General features: G+C 39.9%; 1 protein-coding gene across 5 annotated transcripts; it reads right to left on the bottom strand.

The window, feature by feature from the left end:
* Positions 1–5,570: 5,570 nt before the first annotated feature.
* CTCFL (CCCTC-binding factor like) lies at positions 5,571–20,696 on the bottom strand. Of its 5 annotated transcripts, none has more exons than XM_050313741.1 (10): positions 20,539–20,626; positions 16,357–16,822; positions 15,195–15,447; positions 13,409–13,579; positions 12,665–12,798; positions 11,313–11,433; positions 10,347–10,496; positions 9,318–9,478; positions 7,699–7,819; positions 5,571–5,957 (listed from the first exon to the last, which is right to left on the bottom strand). In XM_050313741.1, the coding sequence occupies exons 2-10, from the start codon at positions 16,579–16,581 to the stop codon at positions 5,848–5,850; spliced, it is 1,446 nt and encodes a 481-aa protein (XP_050169698.1). In that variant the 5' UTR covers positions 16,582–16,822; positions 20,539–20,626; the 3' UTR covers positions 5,571–5,847. The 5 variants fall into 5 exon arrangements, with proteins under 5 accessions (XP_050169698.1, XP_050169699.1, XP_050169700.1 ...); XM_050313742.1 differs by lacking the exon at positions 20,539–20,626 and adding an exon at positions 17,202–17,316; XM_050313743.1 differs by lacking the exon at positions 16,357–16,822 and having other exon boundaries at positions 20,539–20,696.
* Positions 20,697–20,902: the final 206 nt, after the last annotated feature.

Raw genomic sequence — 20,902 nt, 5'->3', positions numbered from 1 at the left:
TTTCACAGCAAGTACTGATATTCTGAGAAATGTTACATCCTTTCATCACTTCCCATTCCCCACTATGAATTCTCATCCTAATATTTTAGCATTGCTGATTTCTGGGCCTTGTGAAAGGGTGGAATAACGAGCTAATTTTGTGGCAGGCCTGCTGCTTGTGTCTGTTACTGTTCACTCTCCATCAGGAAAGCTTTTTGTATTAAGTTGTAAAGGAGTCACTGGACAAACATAAAAAAATGAATCAATCACTGTAAGAAAAAGATGCACTTTCAAGTTAAATATTATGAATTATGTATATTCATTCATTCATGCTGCTTATTGATATTTGTTGTGAAGTAACAACAGCTTGTGCATTCATCAAAGGATTTAACACTAAATGGCAATTTTATGTTTAAATCACAATTACTTCTCTGTTTCAGAATGGGGCTATTTCCTATTCATCTGCCAACATGCCTGAATTAAGAAAAAAATCAGGAGAACTTTCTCCATTTGTATCTCATGAAGGAACTTTCTTGATTTAAAGCACAGGATGAAGTTCACTTCCAAGTATATATTTACCAACAGAGTCACTGCCCGATGCTTTGTGAGGGGAGCTGCATCCTCAGGGTGCAATTACAGCAATTATCTGGATGGATCTTCTCATCAGTGACCTTTGACTCATCTCCTACAAACTGTCAGTCTTCATCACCAAACGGGGAAAGCAGAGTATTGTTTCGACTCAATCAGCTGCTCCTGAGAAAGAGAAAACCCCACATTAGGGCAGCCTGGCTGCCCACACTGACCTCCTGCAGCCAGCCTGCATCTGCCAGGCGAGGGGAGCCCGGCAGGAACCGCAGGTCCCTCCTGGGCTGTTCCCCTGGCAGGATGGAGCCAGCAGCACCTCCACACACCCCTGCATTCCTTTGGCACTGCAAGAGAAGCAGAAATGAATCTTTTTGGATTCAAAGTGCAGAGTATTCTGATCTTCTCCTCTTCGTTGGTTTTGCGTCAATTTTTGGAAGTTTGCCTCAAAACCCTCTGTCTCACTTTGCATTCAACTGGAATGAACTCGCTGAACCAACTGAATTTACTATGAAATCACACCTATGCAAAGTCTTACCTTACCACTATTATGACATTTATTATCACACAATTTTTACTGAACTAAAACTCCTGCGTAAGTTTTGTCTGAGGGCATGGCCTGGAGGGTACAGCTCATGAGAAATTAAACTATTTAAACTTACAGTCAGTAATGCTAAATGATAAAGGGATAAATGACTAAGTTCAAACAGCAAGACATTTAAAATGGAATTGGAAAATACCAACTTTAAACATTTTTATAACTTTCACTTTGCAGTGAAACAGCTGATGACTGACTGTAACAGAAAAATGAAATATCACTTTTGCCTTAAAGGGAGGAGAGCTTAATTCTCTCAGCACACAGTTCTTCCAGAAAAAGAACGGCAGTTCTAAGGCATAATTATAATGACCATTAGCTGCTACCTACCATTTAATTAGCTGGTAATAAAAGCAAGGCTCTTCCTTATCAAAGCAATCAGCAGTGTCACTCCTTTGCATTCCTCCCATTAGCTGCAAATGTTGTGATGTGGACAGGGCAGGGATAAAACCAACAACAGACAATCTGGGAAAAAACCTCCTAAGCTAAAAATAAACAAAATCATTTACAGAGGTAATTCAGTCAACTAGCAAAGGAGAAAGAAACGAAACTTTCATTGTCAAGTGTCAATTCAAAGTGAAAACAGATTGAACCAAAACTGTCAAAAAATGCTTTACCATTTTGTAACACTCACACCCCCCAGCGCCAGACAGAGCCCAGCTGTTTCTGTGACTAACTTCAAACAATAGCTGGGCTGTTTAAAACTCAACAACAGGGAATGATGTTTGCCTGAAGACATACTGTATTAATGTAAATTGCTTTCAAATGCACATTCAGTTCCTTAAACAAAACAAAAAGTAGATATTAAACTGTGTGAGTGGAGATTACTGTTAGAGCCATATACAACCCTGTCAGCCATAATTCAGTCACCCATTAGGGACCACATGGGGGGAGCTTGCATTCAGAGGGAAGGACAGCAAAAGGGGCCTCTATTTCTGCAAAAGGAAAGTGTTATTCATTTTACTCTTCATACTTCAGAAAGGCCTTAAGACTGTGGAGTTTGTGTCTCCTCTATGAACCTTCCAATTGTCATGAGATGAAACCCTCTGTACTTCCTTGTTACGGGATGCTCTACACTCATGCCTATGGCTGGGAGTCCTGCTGCCAGAGTGCCCTCATATCATCTTAAGCACTGACCTTTAAAAAATTATAAATGTTATTTCAGCTTTAATATTCTGATTTTAGTGTCTCTGGAAGTGATTAACAGCACTGGCTTTATATCTTCAGGTCCTTGCCTGTTTGCTCACCACCTTCTGCTAATGTAACTTAATCATTACACGCTGTAACACCCCAGGTTTCTATTTCTAGTTCAGTGAAATTAAACTAGTAATAAGCAGCAGCATACTGTATCATCAGTGGGCTTTAATCGCTCCTGAAGGCAAAAGGATTAAATCAGAGATTAATTTTGTTCTGTGTATCATCTTTCTCATCTGTACAATGGGGACAACATAGCTATAGTTGAGAGAAAGCAAAGCTTCCTCACAACAACAATTACATTCCCATCTGTTAATTTTTTGTCAGTTATCTTTGCAGTACAGTTGTGAGATTTTTAAGTAACCAAATTCGTGTAACTAACAAAAAAGTGATCATGGCAAAGATCTTCAGTAGATGTGCCGACAGACAGCAGACATGTTTGCCTAATCCAGACTTGGTAACCAGCAAAAAGATTTGAAAGACAGGAAAAAGATTAGTTTGGATACAAAGGAGAGGATGGCAGGAATGTTACGATGATAGTTCAAGAACATCTCTTGGAACATTCACAAAAATGGAAATCAGCTGGAAATCCACCATTTCCTCATCTACTCTACCAGAATAATGCTTAGACGATGAGTAAAGAGCATCTCATGGTAAAATCTTCCATCACAGCATGAAAAGACCCAGTGTTGTGGTGATGCTGACTGTGCACCGTTCCCACACTGTTGTGTCAACACTTCACTTGGAGAACATATAAAAGAAACCTACTGGGTTTGACAAGTGCACCCTTTATCAAAGGGCCAGATCACTCCTCGTGGCCTGTGTGCACACTTCACCTCACCTTAAAGGACTTCTAAAATTTGTCTAACATATCTGTTGCTTATTAAAAGCCGTAAAACCTCTTTAAGTAAGGATTTCTTAGATAAGCAGCTGAAATTATCAATAAACAATAATTTTACTGATATGTTAAATTTTTTTATCTGCAACAGAAAATATATTAGCATGCTCCTAGTGTATATTAATTGCACGTTAACTGCACCTCCCTTGCACTGGTGGCACACACCTGCCAACTCAGCCAAGTAAAGAAAGATGAAGGCAAACGCAGCAAAGGCACGTGCAGGGTTGAAGAGACATCAAAGTCAATGAATGTGGAGGGACCAGCTGTCCAGCTGAGCCAGCCCCACTGGGGACAAATTCCCATTCCAGGAGCAACAAGGCAGCCCCATCCCCTCCCAGACGGGCTTCACAGAATGTGCCAAGTTGGAAGGGACCCACAAGGATCACTGAGTCCAACCCTTAGCCCTGCACAGGATCTTCCGCAAGAGTCACACCCTGTGCCTGAGTTTTCATCTAAATGCTCCTTGAGCTCTGTCGGCCTTGGTGCTGTGCCCACTGCCCTGGGGAGCCCGTTCAGTGCCCAACCACCAACTTCTTTTCCTGAGAGCCAACCTAAACCTGCCCTGACCCAACTCCAGGCCATTCCCTGGGTCCTGTCCCTGGTCCCCACAGAGCAGAGATCAGAGCCTGCCCCTCTCGAGGAAGTTGTAAGGTCTCCCCTCAGCCTCCTCCAGCTGAAGACACCAAGTGCCCTCAGCCGTTCCTCACACGGCTTCCCCTCAAGACCCTTCCCCATCTCCGTTTCCCTCCTTTGGATGCTCTCTAACAGCTCCAGCAGAAGCCAGGTGTGTATGTACATCCCATCCCCCTCTTTCCTGGCGGGGGTGACTACACTTTGCGGCGACACCAGGACTTTATTACTACAAAGAGCCCTTTTCCCCTCGCCTTGAGGCGCACGGAGCGAGCCGGGCCATGCCGGGGCAGCTGAGGCAGCACAGCCCGGCCCGGCCGCGATGCCGCCTCTGGTGCCCCCGCAGCGCCCCCTGCGGGCCCCGCCGGGCACGGCCGCTCCCCAAACCTCCCCGGGAGCGCCCCCGGCCCCGGCTCCTCTTCCCCAACCCCGGGGCAATTCCACCTCGCAAGCTTCCCCTCCCTTCCCAGATAACTCAATTAACTGAGAACGCCGTTAGGGAATACTATAGAATACTTCAGTCTTACCTGTTTCGTGACACAAATAATTCCTGCGTATTTAACAACTCCTCCAAAATTACTAACTTTAAATATTTCAAAAACTGGTTTCTACTCAGAATATGTGTTGCTTTAAAAGATATTAATACATGCATACGGGTCTAAATGTACAAATAATATAATTAAATCTTTGCAAAACATCAACCTGAATAATGACAAAAATATTTGCATTTGCATAGTTATGCAAATCCTTAATCATGAAGAACAATCCCTGTTTGCTGTCATAAAGCATGAGACCACTAGGAATGACTCCTGAAGAGGTCAAACCATTCTTTCTTGATTCCCAAAAGGACGCATTTCCAGCTTCTAACTACTGAAAAAAATAATTTTGCAAGTTCAGATATAAATACATCATTTATTACTGCATTCATATTCCTTCATGTAGTCTGATTCTTATAAGTCGGCACAGAATGAGTCAGCTTAGCTATTAACAACTATTAAATAAACAATATATATTCATAATATTCATCAAGTAATTTAAATACCTCTGCTGCTTAGATTTTATAACATCAATGGAAAAAGCACAACAAGAATAAAGTCAACAATATTATTTAATCAATTATCATGGACAAAAGCATTCTTCAGTCCTGTCACTGGTAAGAACAAATGAGCTTACTAAAACTTTACTATTGTGAAAATAGACACAAACCAATAAATATGAACCTTGTAACTCAAATAACTGTCATGGAAAGACAAAGCCAGTGACTAATTTTGATGAATTCAAGCACTCTCACTTCTCAGTGTTTGCCAAACACTACAAAACTGAACGAGGTTTCTGTCACCAAAAGGGTAATTCCTGTCCATGTATTTTTCACAAAAATGCTTTTTCACAAAATTGTGGTTTAGCCTCATGAATTCTATTGGAAACTAAAGTGTTTGCAGAAAGGAGGTTTAGTAAATGTTCCTTGCATTAAAAAATCATTGCCTTTCATGTGCTCACCCTAGCAAAGCACAAACCATCTGAAGTTCATGCAGCTCTCAGTGCTACAAAGCTACTGAGGCAGAACTTTGCCTCAAAGCAGTCTGCAATTCTGTGAGTAAGGCTGGAGAAAAATGAAATGCAAGGTGAAACAAACCTATCCATTTTTTAACAAATTACTCTGAAATCAGCTATTTTTTTTCTCATTCTCATAAATGTTATCACATTTATGTAATAAAGCAGGCAAAGGTTCCCTATAATTTTCACACTTTGGCAGTGGTACTTAGGCTACACAGCAGAAATTGCAGCAAGAAGAAACACGAGCACAGAGAGGCTTCAACAGCTTTCAACCAGCACCTTTTCCAACTTTCTAACTGGAGGTAGTTCCACACTTTGAAATGACCAGTTACAACCACTGAGAACGAGCAAGACCAGTCAGTTTGTGAGGTATTTGTCCACTGTGTTGAGAATCCATTTCACAGGTCGCTTCTGTTTAGTCTTCTATCAGAGCTGCTGTTTCTATCCCATCTAAAACAGGAACAATCTCACTGGCACAATGTCCATTTTTCACAGTAGAAACATCTTGGAATGACTTCAGGGTAACTTTGAGGAAAAAAAAAAAAAATTGTGATGATTAACCAGAAAGACAAGTAAATGTTTCAATAAATTTAACAAGTATGCAGTTTAATTTAGTGGAGAAAATACTGCCAATATGTACCAACATCTTTTACACTTTATTTGGGGAATGAATCTATCTTATGTCAAATATTACATTACAAGCCATGTTACTGAGTATAGTATTCTCATCAGAGGAAAACAAAGCATTATTTAACTGGAACTTTAATTACCATACACATCTTTTTCCTTTTTTATTAGTAACAGCAAATCACTAACAGCACCAGTCTCACAAATTATCTTTTGTAAAGCCACACAGAGGATCCCACAGGCCCTTTCAAGTTGTGCAGGAAGTGGACAGTGATACCCAAATATTTGAAACGTCACCTTTGGGGAAAAACCTTCTGAAACAGCACAGAAATTTCTAATATTTGTGTGAGTCAATTTATGAACTGGGTATTTGCATGAAAAACATCTAAAGACACATTATCATAGCTCTAGAAAAAAAATCAAGCTTTCAGATGAAGATATTTGCAAGATACCAAAAAGAAACTGTTTGCATGTAGGGAAACATTAATAAACAGCAAAATCTAATTACTGCAAAAACATAAACACTGCAGCTGTAACACTCCTCTCTAACCATACCATTACAGCCTCACCAGTGAAAACAGAAGTGTCAATGCTAATGTAAACTCAGCTGCTGATATATATTCATTAGATTCAGAAAAGCTCCAACATTTCTTCTTCTCACTATGTCAGATTTTCTCTCAGTGTCACTGGCCACAAATCAGTGCAGATACAACTTGATATATGAAAAGGTAAGGTTTTGGGACACCTAGGCCAAAGATGTACTTGTATTCTTGTCTCTTACTCCATAAAAATCATCTTAGAAATCCTATCAAGAAGACTATTATGGCTTTCAAATACCATCTGGGAAACACAGGGAGAAATGTGGGGATATTCTGGTCAGGCAAAGCTACTTTTTGGCCCTGGTGGCCCTGAAGGTGACCTTGGAAACACACAACCAGCTCTCACCCTGCACCAGTGCAGAGACTGAAGTGACAGAATAAACATTCAGTGCTCCAGAGCAACCCACAAAGAGCAACACTAAGTAATTATGGGTGATTTTCTGACTGCACACTGCATGACCAAGGGCTCTATAAAAGGGCCTGCTCATCTTTGCAGTGTGAGAGAGGCCATTTAAATCAGCAACATTTTATCATTATTTGATCATTACCTGGTCTAAGTATGACAGAAAGGTGGTGAACAATTTCTTTATTAAGATGGGCTAGATCTTTTGTGGTTATAAGGCAATCTGAGCCCTGAAAATGGAAAGTTTTTAATCTGGTCTGTATTAAAGCAGTGTATTACAAATCATGAGCTCTCAAGAAACCTCACCAGGGCTTAACTCAGTGATGGGTCTCATTCTCATTTATAAAGTCAAAGGGAATTTGCAAAAGGGAAAAGAAAACCATATTTGTAAGCATTGCTAAGCAGGGAGTTTAGGAACTTGTTTGGAGCAGGGGAACGGCCCAGACTGGGCACCTGAGCAACGACTCAACACAGATGATAAGAATTTCTGACACACAAAAAAGCCTATTCTGAAGTATTCTTCCACTGTTAGCTTCACTGTGAAACAGTAATTAAACAGCAGGGAAGACTTACTGTCTTGGTCTTTTAGTCTTGATTCTAATTTACATGATTAAATTCTAACTTACTCCCTGATTACCTTCTGACTTTACACGCTTAGGGTTCTCATGGATTTTATTTTTCCCCGTGCTTCTTTTTCTGGGTGCAGCAGTCTCTACCCTCCCCAGTCCACAATTTTCAGCATGCTTACGCATATTTTTCTGTCAGCATAATGAAGAATACATATATGAATTAAATATTAATCTATGTAAGCAACTTAACAAACAAAAAACAAATACAGCTCTGACAGACAAATTTTGGAATGCTAAGGGGAGACTGACTTAGTTAACAACATTCATAAAAATCCTGGAGATTTTCCAGAATATGTATTGAAATTCTGCTTTAAAGGAACGTTGCCCTTTGGTGAGTATACAATAAAATTTATCAATTTCTGGTCCCCAGATAAGCAATAAAGTTTTACATATAAAATCTGTACATGGAAAAAAGGTTACACTTACTTTAAAGTGTCTACAGTTAACCCAAAATGAGAAGTATGTTCTCACTGCATATGGTTTTGAAGTAGGCAGGGACACCTTCCACTATCCCAGGTTGCTCCAAGCCCCGTCCAACCTGGCCTTGGACACTTCCAGGGATGGGGCAGCCACAGCTTCTCTGGGCAGCCTGTGCCAGGGCCTCACCACTCTCACAGTAAAGATTTTATTTTCTAATATCCAATCTCAGCCTACTCTCTGACAGTTTAAAGCCATTCCCCCTTGTGCTGTCACTACATGCTCTTGTAAATAGTCCCTTGTGCCAATATGATCTGCAATACTTGCTAAAGGTAACTCCACTGAGATCCCTTAAAAGGGATATCTTACCCTGCCCTCATCTATCTTTGCCCTTACCACATTTAGGGCATTCATAAACTGCAGGCTTAACACTACAGTCCTGGTGCTTCCCAAAGGGAAGAGTGAGAAGCTGCTTCCATCAACAGCTCTTGCTGCAGCACGAGCAAGTGAAGGGCTTCTCACCAGTATGGGTTTGTTTATGTGCAATTCAGCACAAAAATATCTGTAACATTACTACCCAGCTCTGTGACACATGTACAAACAACTCTCACAGGCACCAGAAAAGTGTTAGGGTGTTGCACAGACTCCTTATTTATCCTCCACTGTGAGCAGAGGCTGAAGAACACACTGGGATACTGCTCTCCCTTGGAGAAGGTCAGAGGTTTTCCTCCTAACTTTATTAAGGATTGCTGAGAAAATAACCAGACCAGAGTAATGATACATTCCAACATATCAAGGCCAAAGCTATTCTAAATATCCTAAATGTACTCTTTAAAATAAAACTTTCAGTTCAGACTGAATTCATTCTGTGTCACTGCTGAAAAATCACATTTCAGGCTCAAATCCCGTACTTTGTTCTTATCAGGACATCACCAAAAGTGATTGCTCTTACTTTACACTTCTAAGCAGTTCACGTACAAAAGATTTACCACAAATACTTTTCTTGATGAAAAAGATTTCATTTTCACTGTTTATTTGTGAACAAATTATCCTGGAAATAAATATAACTACACTATTTTAGCCAGACCGCAGGCACAAAAGCTTTTATTCTCTTCAGGTAAATATAACCCCGAAGCCAACCACACCTTGCCTGCCAAACCACCAGCTGAGTAAGCAGGGAATTTACTGAGTTCTCAGGGAATTTAAATACCTGATTACATGTGTAGCTGCACTGAGCACATTTGAATCTTTTTCCTCCTCTGTGAGTCTTCTTGTGCTGAAGGAAAGCATAGCGTTCGTGAAAAACGGCCTCACAGGCGCTGCACTTGATGGCCTCTTCCATGTAGGAGTGAAGATTTCGCAAGTGGACACCTGAGCAGTCATCCAAAACAATTCCTTTTAATGGCAAACTTTTGATTTCCACAATTTTGAATAAAAGATGGACTGTTTACATCCCTGAGTAAGACACGAAAGAACCTTCAGCGCTCTCTCCAGTAGATGTAAAACAGCCAAATAGGCAAATTAGTTTAAGATAACTAAAGCTGCAGCAAGGTGTTGTAACTTTCCATAGAAATCAAGTAGTTATAAGCCTAAATCCTGTTGATTTCAATGAAAATTGTTTAACAAACTACTTTCAAAAATTCCAGTATCCCCCTGCTTTAGTCTATACACAATTCATTGAAAAATGTTACCCAAAGTAGTATTTACAATATAAAAGAGAACACTGCGAAAATACACAAACAAAGAAATTGTATGTATGTAAACAATAATTCCTCTCCTACCTTCAAATATTTACCATATTTCAATTGCGTCTTTATTTGAAAACATAAATTGAATCTAAAGGCATTTTGTATGTCTTAGTATTTCTTTAATATAGCTTTTTCATATATTTCCGGAAACTTAAAATTTTATATAGGTTTTGTTATTACTGGTCAGGTCAACTGCTTCAAATATTTCGTATTAAAGGACAGAAGGTCACCGGGCCACAGGTACCAAGCAAAAGAAAAAGCTAAATCTTTGTTACTTTGCACTTTAAACAAATTAAAACATCAACCACAAGATGTCACCACATCTCCTTGCAGGAGGAACTTACCTGTAAAACATAAATACATTTTCCATAGCAGTATTTTGTGATGATACAAAGTCAAATATAACGTATTTGGTGAGGTTTTGTGAAGATGAGAGATTTCACCTTTACTTATCTCTATGTTTCGTTTTCAGTTTTTTCCTTCAAACTCACCCAAATCACTTTTTCGGGAAATAAGGGTACTGCAATGTGGACACTGGTGTTTTGGGACATTTTCTCCGTGCTTCTGTAACATGTGGATTTTCATGGTACCACTCTGAGTGAATCTGGCCCGGCAAACACAACATTCATAGCGTTTTTCCCCTATTAAAAAGATATTAAAACAACAAGTGTTCATAACTCTACTCATTTGATACAAGATCTCAACATGTTCTAACACCAACAGTCTCCAGACCAACCAAAGTTACTATTAGTTGACAATGCACAAAAGGCCAAATAAGTTTCCATAAGTTTAGATAACAGATTACAACACAGAATCTGGGCTTCCAGAATCTACAAGTCAAAAATTGTCTCAAGACATGAACCAATGGGGGATAGGTGGGGATATTTGGAAGATTTGATTCAAACCACACTGTCACACTCTGAAACAAACTAAAACATTAATCATAACACACATTACACATCATAACTGAGCTAAGTTAAACCCTGAAATACAGGATAAATACCAACTGCCCTCTCAGAAGACTTGCACATTACAGAGCTGTGACTGGAACACACTGCTTTCAATATTTAAGCAATTTAATCCTTTTGACCAAATTAGTTGCTACCAGTCTGGGGCCACACAAATGTCCATGTTTTGAACAGACATTAAAAAACCTCCCATCAGACACACTCCATATAAAATCAACTAATCGAGAAATAAAAGTGACAACTTGATCCACAGAAAACAATAGCACGAAAAGGAAATATTTTTCTAATATAAAATAAGTTTAGTAAGAACAGTAAGACTGCAACTAATAGCATTGTACAGCCAGATCTCCAATAGCCAAATCCAGAACATTTAAAGAGAACATGTTTTTCACATGTTTTTACTCAAAATCACAAATTAAAAAAGGACTAATTTAGAGTCTGAAATTAGATCATTCTAAGGCCATAGACTGGATCATTGCAGAGTCCTACCTGTATGAGTTAACATGTGCCTTTTCAGTTTATAGGCATCTTTGCTGGCATAACTGCACAGGTCACAGGGATAGGGACGCTCTCCTGTGTGGGAACGAATGTGTCGTCTCATTTTGCTGGCCTAACATAAAAATCAGAGATTTGCAAAAGTAACACCTACATTAGAGACATAATCAATTAAAAATATAAGCAATGTTACATAATACAGCCATTGCAATTTAAAATATTGCACTAATCCAAAAATGAACACTCTCCTGTCCATATTCCCCCTCCTTTTTCTTGCACAATCAGTCTGTTGAGGTTCTAGGTAACACTTTACTTTTTCCCCCAATGATCTTATTTCCATGTTTAGTGTCCACATTAGAAGAAATTTTATAGTAAGAACATAAAAGTTGGCATTTTATAAAGAGGATACCTACTACTGTCACACTACTTGGACATACCAAACACAAAATTCTTTGAAAATACTCAGGAAAACCAGTGAAAGACCAAACACATTAACCAAAGTCTATTCACATTCAAGTCTCAATGTTGCTAAGTTTAATTCAATCTACTTTTTTATACTGTTCTGATCTGTTCTACATAAATATTGTGGATACACAATTAGGAGTTACCAAATGTTCAATTCCTCCATTTATAAACATATTTAAGGAATTCACTGACAGATCCATTCAAATGTACAACACTCTTCAAATAAAATTAAGCATGACTGCCAACCTTTGCTATACAAAAGTCAAACAATTTGCATGGCAGTACCAGAGAGCTCCTTCAGTTTTCCTCATTCAGGTAAAGCTCACAGGAATGAGAGTCCTGGAAGAGCAATGAGTGCTGAATAGTTCCTTCTTGGAACAAGGGAAAGAATAAAATAATTTAAAATAAACTGTCAGGGTTTTTAAAGACATAAGCTACCCAAAATCTAATTAATAAGGTAAGGTGTGTGGAATAAAGTTAAGGCTTGCTTACAGCTTCAGATCTGGACACAGCACATAAAAAATTCAGATATTGTATATCCACTAAACTGTGACAGTGATTCAATCATAGCTGACTGTGATTCAATCACAGATGCATTTCTGAAATCCTGTTTTTTTCCAAGTGAACCCTTAAGCAGACTCTCAGTTTTTTATTTCCTGATTAAGAAAATTTCAGTTCTGGAAAGAAAACCAAACATCATCAAGTACATAAACATAATACATGAGCTTTATTTTAGACATCAGCCAGTACTGTCCTACAGTATGAAATGTAAATGAAGAGGACCAAAACTCACACAAACACGTTGTCTGGCAGCAGTTTTAGCATAGTAAAAAAGAAAATGCTTTTAAACTAGTTTTAAAAAGCTAAATGATTGTACTTACTTCTACACTGCAGTATTCACATATTGTGCACTTGAAAGGTTTTTCTAAGGTGTGTTTGTACCGCCTGTGTCGTGACAGCTCACCCCTGGTCACAAATGCTGTATCACACTCACTGCATTTATGGGGTTTGGTCCCTGAAAGAACACACCATTAGAATTTTATTTAACATCAACATGCACAATTTTTTAATAGAATCTTTCCTGAAATTCTGATTTTTATATACAATAAATCATAGAATGGTTTGGGTTGGAAGGGACTTTGAAGACCATCTTGTTCCAAACCCCCTCCACTAGATCAGGTTGCTCAATCCAACCTGACTTTGAACGTTTCCAGGGATGGGGTATCCACAGGTGCTCTGGACCTCACCCTTCTCACAGTAGAGAATTTCTTCCATATATATGAACACTATAAGTTCATTATAAACAGAATTTATTCACTTTGCTTCATATGTTTATACAGCAAAATGAAAATACCACAGAAAATTCTACTATGCATATAGGAATCAGGCACAACTGAAATCACTATTCACTTGCCAAAAATTTTTAGAATGATATTTAATAAAATAAATAAACACATACACAGAGATTACTAACAACAGGCAATGTCTTTTCAGTGTGGAACTCCAAACAAAATCAGAGAAACTTCTGAGCATAAAATGATCACAGCTCTAAGGCAAAGTCATTTGCCTGTTAATTCGATTTTGTGGACAGTGTGTAAAATGAAGTATTTTCAAGCGTTAGACACCTGTGTGTGTGTTCACATGGTTGTGCAGCAGAGTTGCTGTACGAAAAGCCTTCGGGCAGAGGTGACACAAGTAACGTTTCTCATCAGAATGGGTTTTCAAGTGACGCTTCAGATTTGACAATCTGGCTGAGGTGAATGTGCAGAAACAACAGCTGAAACCTTCTTTTTGTCCTGTTGGAACAAAGACACATTTAGACTGTACAAGCCACAAAATAATGACTTTACATTTTCAAAAAATAGTACCAATTTCAACAGAGTCTCTACTTTGGGTAAAAAAACTTCATACTTCTACATCAAAGGACTTCATTAAGACTTCAGCAATTTGCCCCAAAAATAGTGCTTTATGTTAGTGATACAGTTTAGAATATAATCTCAGAAAACCTAACTCCTACCCTAGCTCTCACCTCCAAGACATGATGAGACTTCTTCTCTCAATACCATCATTAAGACATGGTTCATCAAAGCACTTACAACCTGTGCAACACACTTCTTGATGACAACCGTGTAATTAGTACTAAGGAAGTTTATTCAAAGATTTGGAAATGGCAGCTTAAGCTATTTTCAGCTTTCTGGTAGTCCTGAATCTGTAAAGTGTATATAAAAAAATCATGATGTAAAAGCCTCTTTAGAATTACCAGTTGAACTTGAGGAAAAAAAAAAAAAAATCAATTTCTCAAGGAAGTGACAGAATAAAGTTCGTGGCACAACAGAAATTAATTTCTTTTGAGAGTAACAAGTTAAGATTAAATGTGCAACACTTTCAGTTATGAAGAAGATTTGAAACTGTGAAATGGCAAATACGTCACATTTGAGGAGTCTTTCCAGAACAGTTGTCTCAGCTCCCAAGTGCACTCTCTGTAATGCTTTTCATGCTGAGACCAAAATGCATTTTATACAATGCTTTACACCACACAGAGATGTGCAGATAACACTTCACTTCAGCAACAGCAAACAAAACCACTTTATTGTCATTTATTCATTGTGGATTCATGCCCACACAAAAGAACATTGTTAGCTTTGTTAAAGCTGCTCAAATGTGCTTCCTATAAGGGCTGTAACTAAAACAAGGGACATTAACAATTTGCACAATTTCCATAAACAACCTCAGCCAAGACACCTCAACATCCAGATACTACAACACACACATTTACAGACTCAACATCACTGATGTCATCCAACTTTTATAGCACACACACAGAGTTTCTACGGAAACAGATGTTTATCTGTTCCCTTCCAAGTCAGTCCTTAACTTCTGCAATATACTTTCACATTTCTAAAATCTTAAATCAGCCATTTTCTGTCACTTTTATTTAGGTTCTGGGAAAGACTTTGCTGACAGGTATTGTCTGATACTTGCCCACTACTCCTCTGCCAGCAACGTGGAACAATTCTAAGCTCATCCATAAACCCTCAAAAAAGCTCATTTTCAAGCTGAATGAGTGAATTAAGAGACTAAATAAATTACTAGGTTTATTCAAAGGCATTTATACAATATTAACTTTGAAATCTCCCCGGAGGTTTCAAACACCACATACTGTTCAAAAGACCATTAATTTCTAAATGCCATCCAAAATGTCTCTCCTGACATCAGCCTGAACGAGATCTTCTAACGCTTAAGGCTGTAAGGTATTATTTCTTCTTCCAAATTTCCACAGAATTTTAAGACTTAACCTAATCTAAAGTTAACAATTACCACGGTATTAAATATAAAATTTCACCCTCACTTCAAAATCTTACCCAACGTACACTATCTAAAAATGAACTACAAATATTATTAACTTTTTACCTTTTTTCTGACGTAGTGTACAAGCTTGAAATTTTAGATTCTTGGAATTTTTTACAACTGTTTGTTCTGATGCAGTTGCATGTTCCTGCTCTTTACTTTCATTACATAACTCTGACAAATTTTCACCAGCTTTGCAGCTTTGGCTCTTTGTTTCCCCAACTGTAGGAAAAAGTTTCTTTCCTTCCCCCTCTTCAGATGGGCTCAGCTGCTGGATGTTATTTTCAAAAGCCATGGCATCATTATCTCTGTCAATCTAATTTAAAAAAGAAAATGTTTTACAACTTTCTCAATCAACGACAGTCACTAGTGGCAAATCAACTGAGCAGTCAACAAAACACAAGCTACTAATTCATCTTGATTTTCAGTCTTAAATGTGATGGACAAAACTGCAACAAAAAATTTGCATTTAGCACACCAGAGATTAACTGGGAAGTCAAAAATTACTAAAATTGAGCCCTACCTCTTCAAAATTTTATGTGACATTTCAGAGCATCGTGTTAAGATTACACCACTGAGAATACAAACCTCTGCATGTTCATTTTTCAAAAAGATATAAAAATTCACTTCAGTGAATTTAAAAATTCACCTTTTAAAAGAAAACAAGAAGTATGCTCCCAGTTTTTTATCAAATACAGGACTTCTGCAGCCTAATTGTAATGCTTTCTTTGTCATAAGGCAATTAACAGGGTTTTGATACTTCTTGCATTAGCTAAATATGACCTACCTCAGAAGTTATCTAGTGGTGCATGACTTTTAAAAGAAAAAAAATAATACCTTATTATAAAACCAATATCTAGCACAGAATAAACAGCAGTGTTTGCATGTCCTTTTAATAAAATTCATTTCAAATGAAACCATATTACACACCCAGCTTTAACAACGACACTGCAGTATTGAACTAACTGAATTATAGAGAAGGGAAATTGTGTAATACTACTTAAGAGATAGAGGCCATCAAACCAAACAGTACCAAACCGGTGCACTGAATTAAAAACTTGTCTGAATTTCAACAAGTTAGTCATCTAGAACACCTAAAGTTTTAGTTTGTCTTTTAAAAAATGGGACGAGATTATAAAAAGCTGTTCAAAGGACTGGATACTTAGGACCGAATCGGTGTGATAGTAGGAGCTGACAGGTAACGTATCTCCATCTTCACTGGTACCTCCATCAGGAGCACGTCTGGGGGTTTCTCAGTTGCCTTGCTTTCTGAACTCTTTTCTTGCCCTTCTTCTTGCAGGACGTGGATCTGTGCCTGCTCTAGGTCATAGAACACGCAGATCCCTTCCCGCAGAGTCAGAGCCATGCCCTGGGACACGCCGTTCACCACGGCCTGTCCCTGTCCCTGCTCCTGCCCCGGCGGCACCACTGCCCCGGCCAGCGCTGCCATGGGCGGGGGCCTGCCGGGCTGCCTCCTCGTCCTCCAACTCCGCCTTCACACACTCTGTGAGCAGGGCCGGTGTTTTTCACTCTCCTCAGGAGACAGGGACCGCTCTGGGGGACAGGAGCCCCCGCCCGCAGTCGGGTCACGGGCACCGCTCCGCTCGGCTTGCCCGGCCCCACCGCGCTCTTCTCCGCTGCCGTCCGCGGTTCCCCCGCAGCCCTAAGGCCTCGCACGGTGCTGAGCGAACCTGTTCGAAAGGCGACGTTGAACACGAGGGCAAACCACGGGCGTTCGGGACAAGCCACAGCCCTGCCTCGCACCGCGGGCCCCGCACGCTGCCCGCCCCGCTCCCCGCCTCTCGCAGCCTCGGGCCGGCCCTCCCCACCTCGGCTTGTGCCGCTCCTCGCCGGAGGAGAGGAGCTCCCCCGCCACAAGACACCTCACGGCCCGCTACGGGCGGTCCCCTCTCCCACCCTCCATCTTCCACCTCCACAACGGAGAAGGGGCTCAGCGGCCCGTTGAGCAGCCTCGGCATGGCGGCCCTGCCCTCCCTGCGCTGCTCCCTCAGCTGCAGGGGGAAGCCCACCCTCGGGCAGCACCTCCTGTGTGGGAGAGCTGGTTCTCACCTCTAATTTACCACGAGGCACAAAACCCTGACGTGGGTGAACCGGCAGAGCTTTTCCTGTCTGTGCATGGGGTGCTCAGCAAAGAGCCCATCCCCTCATAGCAAGAGCACAGCAGGGCCTGTAGGAGCAGCTGCCATTTTGCCACCCTCGAGCTTTAAATGAAGATCTCTTGGTCTTAATTGCAGGCCCTTAACCTCCTGCTCCCACTTGGCTGGAGACCACGGGGCTGAGCTCAGCTGGTTTCCCCACTTGCAAAATCACTGGAGTGCTTCCCATGTTTCCCTGACGGAAACCCTTCAGGCCGGGTGCCTTGGAGCTGAGTGGTGCTGAAGGGCTGCCTGACGCTGCTACCGTGGCGGCTCCCACCCGGGAGCTGAAGTGTTGTACGAAACTGGCTCAAGTGGGCTTGCAGAGCCAGTGGAGCGATATATAAGCATCATTTCACTGTACTTTAGGCCAGGATTGGGTATTCAATGAGAGCAAGTTCGAAAGAGTTCTCCAAAGGCATTGTGAAAAAAATGTCTTTGAGGTAAACTTGCACGATTTGAGAGCCTTAACGTTTAATCTTGTGGGCCCTTCTAGACTAGCAATTTCTAACCATCAAATGTTTTATACAGCCCACTTACTATGAATACTCTGTTACAGTGCAAAGGACAGATTTGGAGCTTCACCTCTAAGTATTAGCTCAGTGTGTTGCAGGTTATAGTACATTGCAAAGGGACTGCAGCCCAGTGTGGTCGAGATCCTGTTAAACTGAATTACTGAACACTAATCAAAGCCCCAAACCCAAACCCATTTCTCGCCTGTGGAAGTAACGAAGTAAAGCTGGCATTTGTGAAATATCCATAGCACAAAAGCAGCACACGCCACTGGCCTTTCAAGCTGTACCCTCAGATGAGGTGGGGTCATGCCCAAAGCCATTATATTTTGTGTTTCTGAGCACAGTTAACACCACTGGCTACCCAGGAACCACACATTCCCTTTTCCATGGAATTTGTCAGGCTCATTATTGCTGTTTCTGTGTGGTGGGTACCTGGGCTATATAGTACTGTTGGAAAAGCCAGTGAGTCTGATTCCCACAAAGGATATAGCTGTGAAAAGTACATTAGTGGGGCCACTGTAACTAGTTGTAAGAATGAAAAATTAAAATCTTCACATCTTGAAAAAGCATGATTTTAGGTCATTTGACCTTATCCTCAGAGACAGCAACTGAAAATCCCATAAATACCCTTGACAACAACTACTCCTATCCACTGCAGAATCTTAAATGCAAAAATAATACCAAATTTTTTACATTTGACATCTGCAAGTTAGTCATAACTATTCTGCTACTTGTAATCAACACAATTCCAAAGCAATTATTTGAGGTTGAATATGTGTTCCAGCAATGTAGGGCTGATATTTTAGTTAGACACCACATTATTCATCATCCACGAGTCTGTGGGCTCTCAAAACTAAAGAACACGATGCAGAGTAAATAATATATTCACATAATTATGCTGCCAGTAACTGTGGCCAGAGACTTTACTTCTCACACATTTCTGAATCTTTTCAAGTTGCTACATATATTGTGCAATTATTATAGTTGAAGGGCACTGTAGGAAAAAAGTTGTTATAATAATACACCCTCCTTTAGGTCATTTTAATGAGGTTTTCTGCACTTCAACAGTCATCAGCTTCCAAGAGCTGTCCTGCCTTGCACTTCTGCATTATTAATACCAGCACCATCCGTGCAGCTACACTAAAGGTCTTGTCATTATTTCCATTATTAACTGATATTTTCAAGGATTTATAACTCAAACATAGAATAGCCCTTCAGTTCTTCTTCTTTTTTTTTTTTTTTTTTTTAATTTAAAGGAATCACTTGGATCAGCAAGCTGCAAATGCAACCAGTTTCTGATTAGGTTTTGACACACTAGAGGTTAACAGCTCCATAATGGCCATTATGGTCTGCTGTGTGTACAGTCTCCAGTTACCACTGCTGCTGCATCGTCTATCTCTAGCTGCAATCAAGCTTCTACTCACTCCTCTGGGAGTCTGGTTCTTTCTAACACATCAACAGTCTGCCTGAAAAATCTATCATGAAAAGAATAGAGAGCCATTTTATTTTTAAAGTAATAATTGTACTTCGGGGGGTAAACATTCAGTATGAATTATTGTATGTTAGGAGTAGCTTATGAGGAATATAAGGAATTTACTGTAGGCACATTTTCTTGTGCTAAAGTAATGTTGCATAAAGAAACAAAATTCAGCCACAAAATTGCAGATAAATTGCTGATAAGGATCTACCAATGCATGAAAATGAATACATGGACAACTGAAATCCTCAATCAGCAGAGTAAATTCTACCCTTGACTGCACTAAGGAAACACAGCGAACTTTGTTCTGATCTGTGGTTTTCTACCCAAGTATAAACAGTGTGGCTGATTTTGGAAAAGAATAAAATATTGGGTTATCTGTTCAGATTCCCAGTCTTAAATCTGAATAATGCCTTTTATAATATTTAGGATGTTTAATGCTTGTTAGGTGGAGCTTTTTTAAATGCTCCATTAGCATGTACATAAAGCATATTTGACCTTGAAGGTAGTTCGAAGTTTCCTTTCCTTACTGTGTTTTAGAAAATCACTTTGGATGACTGCAGAGGCTGTTTAACAAGCCTCTGCTGAGATGCTTTGCACCTCCATCACAGGTTCTAAACTGCAGAGCACTGATGCCAGTGGAAGGATTGCCATCAATTTAACTGGGTTTGGAATTAGGCCCAGAATAGATAACTATGAGAAGAAATGACAGTGTGATTTATTTACACGTTTTTGACCTGTCCACAAAATGCAGAGTAAATCAAGACTGCTGTAGTGCAGTTGGAAGAGAAAAGGAAAAAAATAAAAAGGAAAAAAAAGAGGGAGACCAAAGCAAAAAGAACCCTGAAGCAAATAGGCCCCAGTTTAACCTCCAATGCTCGTAATTGTTTCATTTATGATACTGTGTCTTGTGGTTGAAAACTCCATTCTTCTGCAGAACATGACTCCTGTTAGTCTATGAGAAAACCCAGCCTTTGTTGTGACTTATTTTGACAGCTTTAATACCATTTTCCACCTGGCATCTGGAAAGTTTTCCATTTTCACTTTCCTCCAATGTCTCACTTTTGTTTCCAAGTCTATGTCGCGTTCGCACCGCACCTGTCAGAGCGGTGTCTGTGCCTTAACACCGCTCTGCAAACACACACGCCTTTGCTTTGCTCTTACACCAGGGACAATCACTACCTTCATCACCTGTTTTGCAGTGAGATATTGCCCCTCTTAATAATGACAGCAGGAGATAACCTCCTTCACACCATCACCTGTTTCAGAGAAAGGGAGTTTACTTTTATCATCTTCTAATTCGTCTGGCTCCTTTAAACACTGTTCAGTTCTTGAAGCTGTAGTCACTAAACGGTTGAAATATTTTCTGATGCTGTTGTCAACTTGTTCCTTTAGTGTCCCACTTTCACAGAGATGAAGCATTTCTTCAGAGACCACCAAATACCCTAATTAAAAAAAACACAAAACCACGCAACATTTCAGCTAATGAGTGAGATTAAAAAAAGAAAGTTAGATTCTTTTGGATGCTGTTCTAAGCAACTCAGGTGGAAGTTGCAGATTCAGAATTAACTCAGTACTTCAGTGCTGGCCTGGAAGATTCTCAGGAGAAAATATACAGTCTGA

This window comes from Myiozetetes cayanensis, unplaced genomic scaffold (assembly GCF_022539395.1).
Source record: "Myiozetetes cayanensis isolate MyiCay16 unplaced genomic scaffold, myiCay2020 scf19, whole genome shotgun sequence".
NCBI classification, from domain to species: domain Eukaryota; kingdom Metazoa; phylum Chordata; class Aves; order Passeriformes; family Tyrannidae; genus Myiozetetes; species Myiozetetes cayanensis.
This window is presented reverse-complemented; position numbering and strand designations above follow the sequence as displayed.

Excerpts from the sequence above, each read along its gene's own strand:
- CTCFL (XM_050313741.1), bottom strand. The coding sequence starts at position 16,581 with ATGGCAGCGCTGGCCGGGGCAGTGGTGCCGCCGGGGCAGGAGCAGGGA. Across the intron at positions 12,799-13,408 it reads CCATGTGAACACACACACAG|GGACCAAACCCCATAAATGC; the intron begins GTGTCTAACGCT and ends GTGTTCTTTCAG. Across the intron at positions 11,434-12,664 it reads GTGAATACTGCAGTGTAGAA|GCCAGCAAAATGAGACGACA; the intron begins GTAAGTACAATC and ends TTTTTATGTTAG.